The sequence below is a fragment of the Rhipicephalus sanguineus genome, chromosome 3, assembly GCF_013339695.2.
Source record: "Rhipicephalus sanguineus isolate Rsan-2018 chromosome 3, BIME_Rsan_1.4, whole genome shotgun sequence".
Taxonomy (NCBI): Eukaryota; Metazoa; Arthropoda; class Arachnida; order Ixodida; family Ixodidae; genus Rhipicephalus; species Rhipicephalus sanguineus.
The window spans coordinates 109,607,961-109,622,855 of record NC_051178.1 but is presented as its reverse complement, the minus strand read 5'-3'; the positions used below and the strand labels follow the sequence as shown (position 1 = coordinate 109,622,855).

Sequence of the window (14,895 nt, the reverse complement as noted above, 5' to 3'; positions counted from 1 at the left end):
GTGATGCGGACCACTAAAACGTGATTTTATTTCAAAATAAGCACTTCCTCGCTCGGCCAGGGTTGGAGGTCCAGAGAGGCCTCTTGGACCAGGCGGAGCGTGTAGCCAGCATCACTGGAGTCCTGTAATAGGGACCCACCTACCCGCTCTTTCCCATTCTACCCCTTCCCCTGAACAATCAATAAAGTTTTTCCACCACCACCTTGGCACAAAAGTAGCACTACGAGGTTTCTGGACCGCTATTTCAACAATCAACGCCGACTTAATATTTGCCTTTAGTGTCCCTTTAACGTGATGGCGTTTTAGAGCTCGTTTCGCAGAAATTCCGGTGTCGGCGACGGTATCGGCGTCGTTGGTTGTGAGCGAAAAATCATCTTGTCTGTGACCGAAAAATCGAGACACTATATTATATCGACACTATATTATTGACACTATATTATTGTCATGTACATATTGCATGGCAGAAGCGTAGAATCGCGCCAGTCGTCAAAACTTGTGGATTGTGCAACGAGTGGGTGGTTTAGAGCTGCCCACCCATTACAAAGTGTGCAGCTGCGAGGGTGGGCGTGGCACCTTATGGCAGCGTAGTGGGTACATCCCATGAAACACGAAACCTCCATAAAACGTCTCTAAAATGTTTAAAACCCCTATAAAACGTTTTATAGAGGTCTGTGTTTCATGGGATGGCCAATTTTTAAAAGGAAGAATTTTCGTGTAGTGGGCACTTAACAACTGTACTTGCAGTAGGCATTCTAGGACAGTTTGAAACGGCCAATGTTACGCGCACAGTCGTCCGTTTCCTTACGGCATGGTTGAGGTATGCACCGAGAACCGAAGCAAGGCGATGCACACGGGATCCGATTGGCTATCGCTTTCTGCTCTTGAAGGCGAAGCTCAAGCGTCCTCCAAGATTTTGCTAGTGTCAGTGGTTGGCACGTGCCACTGAGGGTAACACACGCCTCCCGCTTCACTGTTCTGACCATACTTGCAGCACCACTACAGAACATTCCCAGCATTGGCGTAGCCATGGGGAGAAGGAGGGTATGGGAGGGTTTCATGCGCCCCGAATTTTTCATCTTTGCATTTGTACATAAATACGCACACATACAAACACATACACGAACATACATAAAAGGTGGTTGAACCCCCTAAGGCTTTCCGTCCCACACGTGGTTTTGCACTGCCTCCGCGATCGGAGCAATTGGAAGCTTTCTGCACCTTACCTGGTTTTGCAGTGCCTTCGTTATCGGCCCACCACGATGTCATGTGATGACCTCATCATGTGACGCCACATGATGTGACGTTGTAGTGGCGTCACGGTGACGCCATGATGAAGTCAGAAAATTTGGCGACCTGTGATGTCGTATGACGTCATCACACGATGATGACATTGGCATCAGTCGTGTTGACGCCGCCGACGCCGACGGTCCCTTTTCGCGTTTGATGAGGCATCAGCTTTCGCCTTAAACATTTCTGGCTACACCCCTGGTTCCCATAGCTCTGTAGAGACATCAGATGTCTGCTTTCTTCTGTAGCGTCACTAGGTTCCCATCTTCGCTTCACGAAGCGCTTGCACCGGGCATGAATAGATGCGTGGTCTTCAACTCATTCAGAGAGGTGATTCAGTTACATTCAGCGCGCTATGGTTGTTCGGGATATAGTTGTGGGATGTGGTCTCACATATGTTCATTTGGGATTGAAATTGATCCTTCTAAATACTTCCAACACAAGCAGCTAAGAACAATAACGTGCCTTTTTGTTTCATGGGATCTCGGGGGTTTTCAATCCGGAATGCGCATGCAATGAGAAATATAGTTCCGTACCACAATGGAACTGTTCCTGTTACGCGACGCCAGCGCGGTAGGAAGAAAAAAAAATTCCGCCTCTATTCAACCCACGGAGAAGAGGATTTACAAGCAGTTAGACGAACACCACAAAAATTAACTGACGTAAAACAAACACCACAACCGCAACTGATGCTAGACAGCCCTACAGCAGCAACCAACCGGTTCGTTACAGCACGCAGGTACTACTCTCTGACGAATGATACAAAGCGCTCCCGTCTGTATGCGCCCGTCTGCTTGTGTGATGCCTACATTAAGATCGCCAACTAAGACAACCGGTATGTGTTTCCCATGTGCAGAGTGCACTGGACGGGAAAAAAAGCTGCTCTCATAAAGTTTTCGCAGTCTACTTTGTCTGTTCCTGGGTTGATATATACTGTAAAGTTCCACATTCACTCATCGATAACACACAGCCTCACACAACGGGCTCGGGTATGCGCCACCCCGGTATGCGGGTGCGCCGAGGGGGAGGGGTGTATTATTGTTATTGTTAGCATTACCACTGCGATAGCAATTGTATGGACACTCCCGGCGGGCTTTTGCCGTCGCCGTCAACTCCGCCGTGAGGTTCCGCATAAAGTCCACATCAAAAAAATTGGAGAGGGGCGAGCATGTAGGGAAGGGTGTTCCAGCTCCACTAACGTGAAACCTGTGGAGGGGCGAAGCATGCAGTGTGCGCCGGTGTTTTCCACAACAAAATCACCGCTAAGGTGCAATGAGAGACAGAAGGAAGATTAGACACAGAGACCCGCAGTCCGCTTTTAGTTAACGTGCACGCTGCGAATCTTTAATGTTCAACTACGCACAAGGGAAATCTCCCACCGGTGCTTCATTGCAGGTCAAGATCCAGTGCCTATAATATATATGGGGTGGTCGGTTTTTAAAGACGATAGTCTTTCTTGGGGAACTTAAACGCAGAAATTTTGGTCTGTCTTTCTGTCTGTCTGTCTTTCTGTTTGTCGGCACGTCCCTCGATTCAGCCACTCGGCCAAAGTTGAACCAATTGTCCAAGGGCCAGCCATCGTGAACGGCTGACTAGGTTCATACTTGTGTACATTGTTGATCAAAAAGCAAACAGTGCGCATATCTGAGGCGCAACATCACTAGGTAAGTATTAGGTGGTGTGTTCCTTTAATAGAAAATACATAGATACGTAATTCTAGAGACCCTAGTTTCTTAAGCTGCGCTGAAAATGCGACTGCGCCGAAACTTGGCTTCCTCCGTGCCCTCTGCGCGAGCTCATTGTTGTGTTTCGGTTTCGGTTCAGTATTGCACTGTACGAATGCCATGGGGCGCCGCTCTGGCATTCCTGCTTTACCCAGGCGACGTGAATATAAAAGAGTGTGTGGAGAGTACTCGTTGAGTGCGGACGTTTCTTCTGCTTCGGCGCTTCGCGCCAAACCGCGTGTTCGGGCTGGCTGGCGTCCCCGCCGGTCGCGTTGGTCACCGCCGGTCTTCGCCTGCTGCTGCGCCGGGACTACCAGCCCGCAACACAGCATTCACGTTTCCCGACGTATTGCCAGATGGCGTTCATATCTCACGCAGCGCCTCTTCTATCGTCTTTAGACGACATTTGCAGCGAAGCACGCAGATACGCGGCCAATTTTTTTCATTCAAGAAACTCGCAGACGCTGCCTGCGTCGGCGTTGTCTCTCGCGAGCGAGGGCGCATTCTCGTTCCTCGCGAGCCGGTAGATCAGCGTCCATCGCAGAAAGAGCGCGCGCCGTTCACTTTCTCTCGCCACACGGCGAGCGCTGAGGTGGTGGCGCCCTCTCTTGCGCTCAAGCAAATGGACCGTCACGACAGCAGATGACGACGACGATGCAATCCTACACGCCGAGATCCTAAGGTGCTTCGCCCCTAAAACATCGCCCAGCACTTCCTATGTTCTAAATGCGAGTGAAAACGCGCGAAGGCAGCCAATGATCGCCGCTCAATCGGAGAGGAAACGCGCCGGCCGTCTTTCGCGTGAAAGGCGCATGGAGATGAGCCTCATGAGTGGCGGTCACTGTTGGCAGCGTTCTGGCAAACACACATCCGAGGCGAAGTTTTATTTCGATAGCAATTATATGGACGCTCTTGGCGGCTTTTTGCTGTCGCCTTCACGATTCGTATAAACTCCAAATCGATAACATCGCCCCGCGCAACGTATGCTCTACGCGCTAGTAAATGAGTGCGAGCGCTGTGGACGAGAGCGGCTGAAGCAGAGATGAAAAGTCCCGGCCGTCTCCGTCGCACGAAGGGCACATGCGATAACATATCACCCCGCGTGCGAGGCCTGGCGTCGACGATTCGTCAAGCAGAGAGGAAACGCCCCGCGAAAGAGCGTGAAGGAGCGCCGCTGAGGAACGGGAGGCTGCGTCGCTCGAGCAGGAACTGCGATCTTTAAAAGGGCGCAGTCGCGAGCGCCGGCGCGCGCGCTATCTCGACAGATATTAGGAGACGGCTCGTAAACTTGCTGTGATCTCAACGTTTACTTCGCCTTTAGAGGACTGACAGCATGAAAAGCACTTCGGTTCCTGGAGCAGCGTTTTGTTGAGTCACGCGAGATCGAATACAAAACTTCGTATAACATTCCAATTTCTTGCTATCGCATTCACTGCTTCGTCCTTGCGGTGAAACTGTGTTGTTATTTTTTTTTTCTTTCAGCACAGCAGTCAAGTAACTACATGATGGATTTTTATAACGCACCACTTGTTTCTGCAGAGAAGATCGTCTTCCGTACCTCACCACGAAGCGCGGATAGTGTTGCGGTGTGGCTCTCGCATTACACCAGTGGCGCTTCGATTGCGGGCGAGCTTCGCTTGCGCGCGAAAACGACGATCAGAGGGCGAATGAGATAAGCAATGTATCACCGTGAAAAGTAAAAGCCGTTAATTGTGAAAAAGGTTGAATTGTGCCAGTAGTTTGCAGTGAGCGCCTCCAGTACTGCACACGTGCGTATGGAGGCGCAGTACCCCCTGCTCACGCCTATTCTCGTGTTTGTTCTCATTTAGACATACCAAGCAAGAAATTAGAATGTAATACGAAGTTAAGGTTATCGGCTCTCTCCTTTCCATCCGACCCGGCGCAACGCAACAAAACGCTGGCGTAAGGAAACACGACCGCTGAAGCGAGCGAAGCGACCTTCGTGCTGTCTATATCGCTTCAACGCAGAGTGGTGAGAACGTAGCATGTACAAAGCTATGAGCCGTCTGCTGCTCCCTGTGAAGATATGGTGCACCGACCGCGCCCGGTTGCTCAATGTTCGCAGTTGCTGCCGGAGCGACGTGAGTGGCTCTGGCAGCATCTGCGAAAAAGAGGTAATGACAGCGCGAGTGCTGTCTCGCCTCTTTTAACAGCGAATCTGTTCTTAGTCGAGGCTTTCATGTCCGGGGTTGTGGTAGCGGTGATCACGTACGTGACCTCGCAGTGTGGTGAGAGTGAGGCTCGGTAGGAAGAGGAGGGCTGCGTGCGTTGCGAGAGGCGAGGGCAGAGGACGTACGTCGAGGGCGTGCTGCGAGATGAAGGCGGAGGATGTCAGGGGTGGACCTTCGAGAAACGCGCCAAGATGGGGTGATGGTGAGGTGCAGTGGAGTGTAAAATAGTGTATCGGTGTCAGTGTTCAGGAGTTTGTGCTTTCAAGATGGCGAACATTTCTCATTCTCCCGATGAAGAAGCCGCCCTACGTGAGCGTTAGCGAGAGCTGACGCGAGTACGGGCGTGTCGTCACCGAGCCAACTGCGATGTTCGCGCAAGAGAGGCCGAAGCCAAGTGCCAACGAACGGAAGACTTGAAAAACATGACATAGCCTGATGAAGGACGGGCATAGCTTCGCTGTTTCGACACTGTTCGCGAAGTGAAGCTGGCTGGATTTCTTTTTATACTCTCGCGCTGTGCGTTCTCTCCCCTCGCGCTATGTTGAACGGTAGCACTCATGCTCCTCTTCCCATCTTTATTTCTCTCTCCCCATTCCCCTGCAGACGCTGATACATGCTCCCAATTTTTCTGTGGTTATTAAGGAAAGGAAAAAGGCACCTAATTTCTGTCTGCCTATAGGCGACACGGCGCAGTGCCTTGTAGGGGTGGGGGTAAGGAGGGAATAAAAGAAAAGTAGGAAAATAGAGAGAAAAGTGATAGAGCCATCCATCCAACGAAGAGAAAAGAGGACAGGAAAGATGTGGGAGACGATCACGGGATTTCACGGACGGGACCACGAAACACAGCCAGAGGCACGATGCACAACGTCGACGAAGCGGCGAAGGCCTCGACGATGAGCGGCGCACGGCATAGCGGGCGAGGCGACCGTCACAGGGCGCCGATCAGCGAGAGGTACGAGGTGTAATCCAGGACATCGTGGCCGGCACGTCCGTCTTGCTTGAAATCCAGCGAGCGAATCCCCCCCCCCCTCCCTTTTTTTTTTGGTTGCAAAAAAAGGCGTCTTTTCTTCTCTTAAACCTCTCCTCCTCGCGGCGAGGCTAGCTCTCTCCTTGCACTACACTGGTTCGTTTCCTCTCTTCGCCCCCTCCTCCTGCACTGGCTGTCGCGCCGTATTTTACTGCACATCGTGGACTCACTGGGTCTGTGTACATTGTTATAGGGCGTATTTCTTTTTTGTAACGATACAGATTTTTAATAAAAAACCCACGACGCTCCTGTCGTCTTCAACATACTTTGCCGCAGCTATCGGACATCGAAGTGACTCATTAACAAAAACACGTTAGCTATTTAATTATTGACTTGAGGGCAGCTGTTTGTATGGGAAACGTGTAAGCCGTCACAACTTACGGCACACCTATTTTTTTAAATGAATAAAGTTGCACGTAATTTGAGATATCCATCATGTAACTTTTAAAGGGGCCCTGCAACTTAAAATAATCGTCTACTGGCTTCAATAAAAGAGCTTATTGCCTCACGAATCAACTGCCGCAAAAATTTTTACAATCCGTCACGTACGAGCGGACTTACAGGGATATGCCGCACGTTTTAAGACCTTTCTCTCTCCTTTCGTACCAGCGAGCGCGCCGAGAGCTACGCAGGGATGTGGATGACAAGGGGGCAAGAAGACACGTCCCTTCGTCAGCGCGTGCCGTGACCTTGAGCACTTTTCACTTTTTCTTCGAACGCGCGTGTGGGCACGTGGCGGCAGCGGCAACTAGCTATGCAGCTCACGATGCTCAAATCAGCCAATGGACGTGGACATTTGGTTTATGGACCCATCATTTGGGTTTATGGCATCATTTGTCGAGAGAAGAGAGAGAGATTTCTAGCTGACTTTGAGAATTAATCGCAAATTCCAGGCCGCGTGCTGCGCTATGTTTTGGCTCACGTGTTCTCAGGAGCCTCGACTACCGATCGGCAGTGTTTTCTGACCATGCTCAAAAAGCGTTGCAGGGTCCCTTTATAGGCCGATGTCGAAACTGACCGCGCCTGACATGCAGGAAACGCGGCCACTGTTGCGAATTTGAATCAAGACGCGTCGAAGCAGAATTATAGCAGTATCTTGACACGAAAAACGGCAAGTTGTCTGGAATACAGAAGCACACAGTTTATTTTTTTTGCGTGCGAAGCGTACTGCTTACCTGTTTCTTAAAGAAGCCCTGCAACACTTTTTCAGCATGGTCAGAAAACACTTCCGATCAGTAGTCGAGGCTCCTGAGAACATGCGCACTATATATAGTGCGCATGGAATTTATAGTTAAAGTCAGCTAGAAATCGTTCCCCTTTTTCTCGAAAATGACGCCATAAACCCAAATGGCCGCGCCATAAACCCAATGACAAATGCCATTGGCTGATTTTAGCATCGTGACCTGCATAATTACCGCGGACGCCGCGAGATGCCGCCACGTGCCCACGCGCTCGCTCGCGATTACACTAGAAAAAAGAAGGCGCTCAAGGCCATACCGCGCGCTGAAGAGCGAACGCATCTTCTTGACCCCTGGTCATCCCTCTTCCTGCGTAGCTTTCAGCGCGCTCGCTGGTACAGGAGAACGCTTAAGCGTGCGGCAAATCACTAACTCCACTCGAACTTGACGGATTCTAAAATTTTTGCGGCAGTCAATTCGTGAGGCAATAAGCTTTTTTAATGAAGCCATTATACGATTACTTGGAAAAGTGTTGCAGGGCCCCTTAAACTACGAACAGGCGCAGAAAACACTTTCGCCTTCCTGCAAGAAGCGCAGCAGTGGCTGCCCCTGAGCTTTATGCTTTACGTAGAAACGAAAGGTGAATATTCCGGTCTTCGTGCGTGTAGCACGAAAGAAACAGACAAGTACCAAACATCATGCGCAAAGGTAAGCCGATCCCCTGGTGCGAGTGAAATTACGTACCACAAATTAAACGTTCACCCCAGGCTTAGGCTTGCTTTCTTTCGGCCACCAATGATTGCTTCGTCTGAAGCTCACTGTCAACCTGTCTTACTTGGACTGCAAGTAAGTTTGTGATTTCTGCTGTAGGACACCGGTGGACATCAAAGCAACTGAGAGACCATAAAAGCTGTTGTACTCTTGCCGCCAGTCGACGTAATGAATTGCAAGCAGGTTTGTATAACACACCTTACTCTAAGTGCAAGGTGCAAGCTTGCCATGCCTGCCACTGGTAACAGTACTTAGGAGCTAGGAAAAGAGTGCTGTGTCCCTTCCTTCCATGCACGCGACAGTTGTTTGGGGATTAATAGGAAGAGGAAAATGAGGCATGGTGTTAGTAATGGCAGCACGGAGACTAAGCGTTTTTGCACTTAATGCAGGTTGCCATCACGTTAATGGAGGTAGCTTGCAGGACATTCATAAGGAGGCTGAATGAAGACTGAAAATGTTAGACAGTTCAGCACATCCGGTATTCCTGTATACGCAACGCGTTTTCAGTAAGCCTACTACCCGACGATGGTTGTGACAGCTCGATATGTTTGATCTAACCACAATGGCTTTGGATGTGCTTCCATGAGTATTCATATAAAAGCCTTTGCAAAGGCAGCACTTTTGCAACTACAGCAACACCGCTAATTCAAACCAATAAGGAAGTGGAATACACTTAGTGACAACAGTATTAGCTCTCTGCTTGCCTAGTTGATCAGTGCATCACCCCACTAATCCGGCTGCTCACCTTTATATGTCTTCAAACTCGGTATAAAAGAACTTTGGAGAAAAACCACACGTTTCTAATGCATCGGGGTAGAGTGCCATTTCTATGTGGTGCCATAATAACGAAGCCCGTTGACCTGCAGGAGCCACAGCAGTATGAGACCTCTTTGTTTCGTTAACCACAAGGATGTGCTTTTGCATGTCGTCACAAATTAATGACAACATTGCACACATGCAAACAAAGAAAATGCAAGCAGCTCCGAAAACAATCTTTATTTAAAACTTTAGTGCCGTACACTTTTCATGAATTCACTTGCAGCGGAGAGGCACTGGCATTTCCCTTGCCCTGATGTCAAGCACCTAGACATTACTTAGCAAGAATAAACATAGAAAAATGGAATAAGGCCGTGAGCCATTGTATGTACAGATGCCAACACACTTGGCACAAGTGCAATCCAGTTTAGTCATTGTCGCTATCCTCTTCAATGTTGGGGCTCGTGGGGCTATAAGTTGGCGAGGATGGGGAATAGCCCGGACTGGTTGGGGAGTAGCTTGAGCCCTTGGGACTGGTGGGAGAGTAAGTAGGCGAAGTAGGCGAATACTTCGGTGAAGTAGGAGAATATGTCGGCGATGTCGGAGAATACTTGGGTGATGTCGGAGAGTACTTCGGCGATGTGGGGCTGTACTGCGGCGACGTTGGGCTGTACTGAGGCGAGGTCGGACTGTACTTGGGTGACGAAGGCGTGTAAGTGGGACTCGTTGGCGAGTACTTTGGACTCGTCGGGGAATACTTCGGACTTGATGGAGAGTACGACGGAGACGTCGGTGAATACGTTGGCGAGGTCGGAGAATACTTGGGGGACGACGGTGTGTACTGTGGCGATCCGGGAGAATAGCTTGGACTTGTTGGAGAGTAAGACGGAGATGTTGGAGAGTACTTGGGACTGCTTGGCGAGTAACTGGGGCTACCTGGAGAGTAGCTAGGACTCTGAGGAGAATAGTTGGGAGAGCTAGGCGAGTAGGACGGGCTGGTCGGGGAGTAGGATGGAGAGGTGGGAGAATAGGACGGTGATGTCGGGGAGTAAGAAGGCGAGGTTGGCGAGTAGGAAGGCGACGCAGGGGTGTAGTTGGGAGAACTTGGAGAGTAGCTTGGACTGGTTGGTGAGTAGGACGGAGAAGTGGGGGAATAGGAAGGAGACGTAGGAGAGTAAGACGGGGAGGTTGGCGAGTAGGAAGGGGAAGTGGGCGAGTAGCTCGGGCTTGTTGGAGAATAAGATGGGGATGTTGGGGAGTAGGATGGTGACGTTGGGGAGTAGCTGGGGCTTGTCGGGGAGTATGAGGGAGACGTTGGCGAGTAACTCGGCGATGTGGGAGAGTAGTTGGGGGAAGTGGGCGAGTACGTGGGTGACGTTGGCGAATAGGATGGAGATGTGGGAGAGTATGACGGAGATGTCGGGGAATAGGTTGGGGAAGCCGGAGTGAGAGAGGGGGAGGAAGGTGCATAAGCAGGTGACGAGGGCGAGTAGTTTGGGGAGCTGGGGCTGGGTATGTAAGGTGATGCAGGTGACGAGGCTGGCGAGCCTGGCTGCGGTGACCATGCAGGGCTGCAGGCACCCGGACTGAAGCCGCTAGCATCACTTGATGCAGAGGGTGAGAAGCCAGCACCTCCTGGTGTCATGCCACTTCCCACGTTAGGTGACCAACCACTGCCATAAGCCGGAGTGGCACCTGTCGCCCACGGTGTCATCTGAGGAGACATTCCAGCCATTGGTGTGGCTGCACTGCCGAAGAACACTCCAGGGCCACCTGCGGGATATAAATGCATTGTTTGAGCGCACAAACTGCAGTAGCATGTGCGCTATCTTGGTTGTGCCCACACCTATTATGTGCACAATAAAATGGACGAATTTTAAGGGTGCAGGCAGTACAAAGAGTGCATGTTCCTGCAACCAGGAAGACACAGCACAGTACTTCTAGCATTGCAAGTTCTGAAATCCAACCACCTAAACGAGCACAAAGCTTAAAACATTTATATAATTAAGTGCCCAATGCCATATATCAATGCACACAGTAATGGAAAATTGACAGTTGACCAAATACACAAATTTTCAGAATTAGTGGAGTCACACTAATTAGACTTTACCGTAGTTATTAATTGGGTTTGGCCTAAGTTGCACCATACATGTTACCTCACCGATGATGAAGGCTTATAAGAAAATGCCACAGTGAGGCTCTTATCTTACACTTTAAAAAATCATAATGTGTGGGCACAAAGTTATCATGCACATTGCAGTAAAACAAAATGGAAGACGCATCAGTCCACCAATTTAAATGTTCACATGCATCAAGTTCTGGTAAAGAAGACATGAAGTAGCAAAACAGCAGATGACCAAGTAGTATTGGATCTTTGTTCAATATTTACACAAGACCAATGCATTGCAGAACACAAAGGTCATGGAGCTGCAGTAAAAATTTACAAAATCACAGCACAGTCAAAAGACAAAGGCTCCAATCTGGGGCACACTCACAGAGGGATCCCATCATTGGCAGGTTCATGGGGATCTCGATGCCATACTTGCACTTCTCGGCATCAAGCATCAGGTCAAATGCCCCTGTGCCCATACGTGCCAACTGTCCCATGATAATGTTCTCAGAGACACCCTTCAGGTAGTCAACCTCAGCATGTGAAGCAGCATCCAGGAGCACATCAACCTGCACATGAAAGGAACGAGCGACAATGTCACAACGGCACTTTTAGACATTGGAGGGCTTAAAACAAAAGCTTGCAGGCGTTATCCAGAGAAATGCTGCACGTCACAAGGCATTCAGACCCTTCATTTTATTAGGAAGTCTTGTGCAGGGAAGATAAGACACTAAAACAGCATGTAAGGAAGAGAAAGACCATGTCCTCTGGTCATGGATGGATCATGTGAGTATCCTCTTAGAAATGGGGAGGCAGCAACTGCCGCCAAGCCTATAACTCTTACATGTCCTCGTGCAATTGCAACGTGGCTTCTCACGTACCTCGTTAGTAAGTTGTCAATCCTTCTTAATCCAGCACATCTGTTGTAAAAGCTCCCTCGGTGCTTTGTGCTGCTAGGTTTTTATTAGAGCTCTTCGAATAGCAAAATTTAAGGTGCGAAGCGAATTCGAATATTGAAGTGTGAGTGCGAATCAAATCGAATATTTTTTGAATACTTCTCGAATATTTCTAGAATATTTTTTGAATACTTTGAAGCGAAATTGCACAAAAAGAAGTTAGAGAGGATTCCTAAGCATATTCTTAAGAGATAGCAAGATGAAAGTGTTTCTTTTCGCTAGGTTGATGAAGCACTGGCGGGGTGGTGTTTCATACGTATCTTATCAAGAATGAGGCAATGTAGAGGCCGAATTCTATTTATGTACATGATTTGGTGCAACCAAAGTGTTGCCGACAACACTTTACACTTGATAGGCAAAGATGCCATTTCCTCAGCCTCTCCTCCTCTCTCAACTTCTGTGGAAGCCCAACTGATGTGGCGGACAAGGGTGTGCTCCCTTCAAGTCCGGAGCTCCAAATATGCCTCGCAGACGTCGATATATAAGAACATCTGAAATTTTGGATGCTAAAAAGCTTCAGCTTCCGATTTTTTGGACTTCCTGCCCAAATTTCAGGTCCAAAACAGCATTAACCGAGCCCCCATCTCTGCCACATCTTTCATCTCCATGTTGGAAACAGCGTTTTCTTGAGTTAGTACATTTGCGACCGTAGCAGAGCTTGAAAGGCAGCTGTGCCGCAATGCCGGGGTGTAATGAGGTGAAGCATATTGAAAACCTAGGGACCACTTCCAATCGGATATTGACTGTCTCTTGGCAAAGTTAGACCGTAATGGAGCTTGAAAGGCAGCTTTGCCGCAATACCAGAGTGTGATGAGGTGAATTATAGTGAAAATCCAATCGGACGTTGACTGTGTCTTGGCAAAGTTCGACTGCAACGGAGCTTGAAAGACAGCTTTGCCGCAGCGCCGCGGTGTGATGAGGTGAAGCATAGTGAAAATCCAATCGGACGTTGGCTGTGTCTTGACAAATTTCGACCGCAATGGAGCTTGAAAGGCAGCTTTGCCGCAATACGAGGGTGTAATGAGGTGAAGCATGCTGAAAATTTGAAGGGGTCACTTTCAATCGGGTGTTGACTGTACTTGTTTTTGGGAAGTTCGAATAGTAAAATTCCAGTGCGAATCGAATCGAATAGCAAACACTATTCGAAAAGTATTCGAAATTTCGAATATTCGCACAGCCCTAGTTTTTATGCTAATAAACAACTAGACACCTTTTTAGCATGTCCATGTAGCCTCCCTCGCCTCCTCAAGCACAGACCCCTAGGGTACAGAAGCGAAGATGAAGTGCCGAGATGCACAATGGATGCACTCCGGAATCTAGGAATCTAGCAGGACAAGTGCAATTGGTGAAACGAGACTTGGTAATAAACTTCAATGGCCGCAGCATCACCGCAATGATGCAACCTCTTTATGGGGAGTTACTGCACATGTATTGAAATTCTGATTTCGCCAAGCTAAAAATTCAGAAGTGCACGAAATGTGGTCCATGCTGCTGTTACTATAACTGCCTCCTCAATAGTCCTGCCACCTTCTCTGTGACATCGTTTAAATGACAGTGGCATGGTTTTTAAATGAACGGTACTGTCACCAAAGCTTGACAACTGTAACAGTGCAGAAGGGATCTGTCAAGTGCTTCTGATGGAATAAAACATATCTGCACCACGTTCCCACAGGCAAATATTTCTTTTGAATCTATGAATATGAAATACTGCTTGCATCTCAAGTGCCAGATTATGAAACATAATGAACACAGAAAAATTGACTTTTACAGCACACAACCAAACTGTCAACATTATTACCAAACAACTCTATCCCTTCATTGATTACATAAGGGCCACGAAATAAGGCAACATTACATAAAATTTTACGTGCAGTATTTTACTCCCTTCTGCACTTGATGAATGTATACCTGCCAATGCAGCCAGAAATAAACTTGACTGATTTTCACAGCAGAACACTAGTGTCAGAAATGCATTGGCACTAAAGGCTTCACAGATGAGCGTACAAGTCCTGCGCACAACAAAAATGTCACAATACTATGGGTGCTAAAACCCCCAAGATAACGTTGCAGTGTTGAAAATGCCACAGCCAAGAGGTCACACGGCCAGCCATCGCAAGTTCAACTTACAGTCTCTTCAAAGGAACACCTCATCAGGGCCCCCGTGTCCTGTCGGTTGATTCCGTGACGAGTGATGGCCATCAGATGTCCCTTGGCGGTCATCACATCGCACAAGAGGGCCAAGTGGCGGTAGTTGACGTACGAGCCGTCGAATGAGATGACGTGGTTCATTTCCTTCTCCACGGCCTTTCGGACCGCCTCTATTCCCAGCACCTGCGGAGACCCCACCATTTCTTTTAGGAAAAGGTTCCAAATACCAAGTATATTCCGAATCACAGAACTGAGTCATGAGGTGGCGTTAGTTATTATGTGCAGTCATGGACAAATGAAACCTGAACAAGAAATTATAATATAACCCGAAAGCACGATCTCGGAGTGCTAATAATGAAGCTGCCATTCAGGCCTCAAAAATAGGTGTGCAAGCCAAAATCACGTAGACATTTCACACAATAGCGAAAAAGAGAAGAAAAGAACGCATTTTCATTAACCGTAACTTGTTCGTATTTCAAATGTACATGACTGCAGGCGCTAGTCCTAAAAATGATGAAAAGGATGAGACTGTACATGTACTTTAGTTCCACTATGTTACTCACAAATTTTACTCGCAAATTTTAGAGCACGGGTACACAAAACATGGCAAAATCATCAGTAATGGGCAACTTTGTCTTGAGGCAGAAAATATACCTTCAAAATCTGTGGCAGCTGATGTGACAGCTGATGAGACAGACATGAAATAGCCGTCACAGGAGATCTCTAATGCTTGCATTCAAACAGCT

The 14,895-nt window shown here is 48.6% G+C and overlaps 1 protein-coding gene across 1 annotated transcript in view; it reads right to left on the bottom strand.

The window, feature by feature from the left end:
* Positions 1 to 9,160: 9,160 nt before the first annotated feature.
* The window catches only part of LOC119386933 (DNA-directed RNA polymerase II subunit RPB1), a 45,771-nt gene continuing 40,036 nt past the window's right edge, over positions 9,161 to 14,895 (bottom strand). Inside the window, exons 22-24 of the mRNA XM_037654223.2 lie at positions 14,129 to 14,332; positions 11,431 to 11,614; positions 9,161 to 10,708 (exon numbers count right to left, since the gene is read on the bottom strand). Of these exons, the coding sequence (XP_037510151.1) occupies positions 9,363 to 10,708; positions 11,431 to 11,614; positions 14,129 to 14,332 (1,734 nt within the window). The 3' untranslated portion in view covers positions 9,161 to 9,362. The remainder of the gene's footprint in view (positions 10,709 to 11,430; positions 11,615 to 14,128; positions 14,333 to 14,895) is intronic.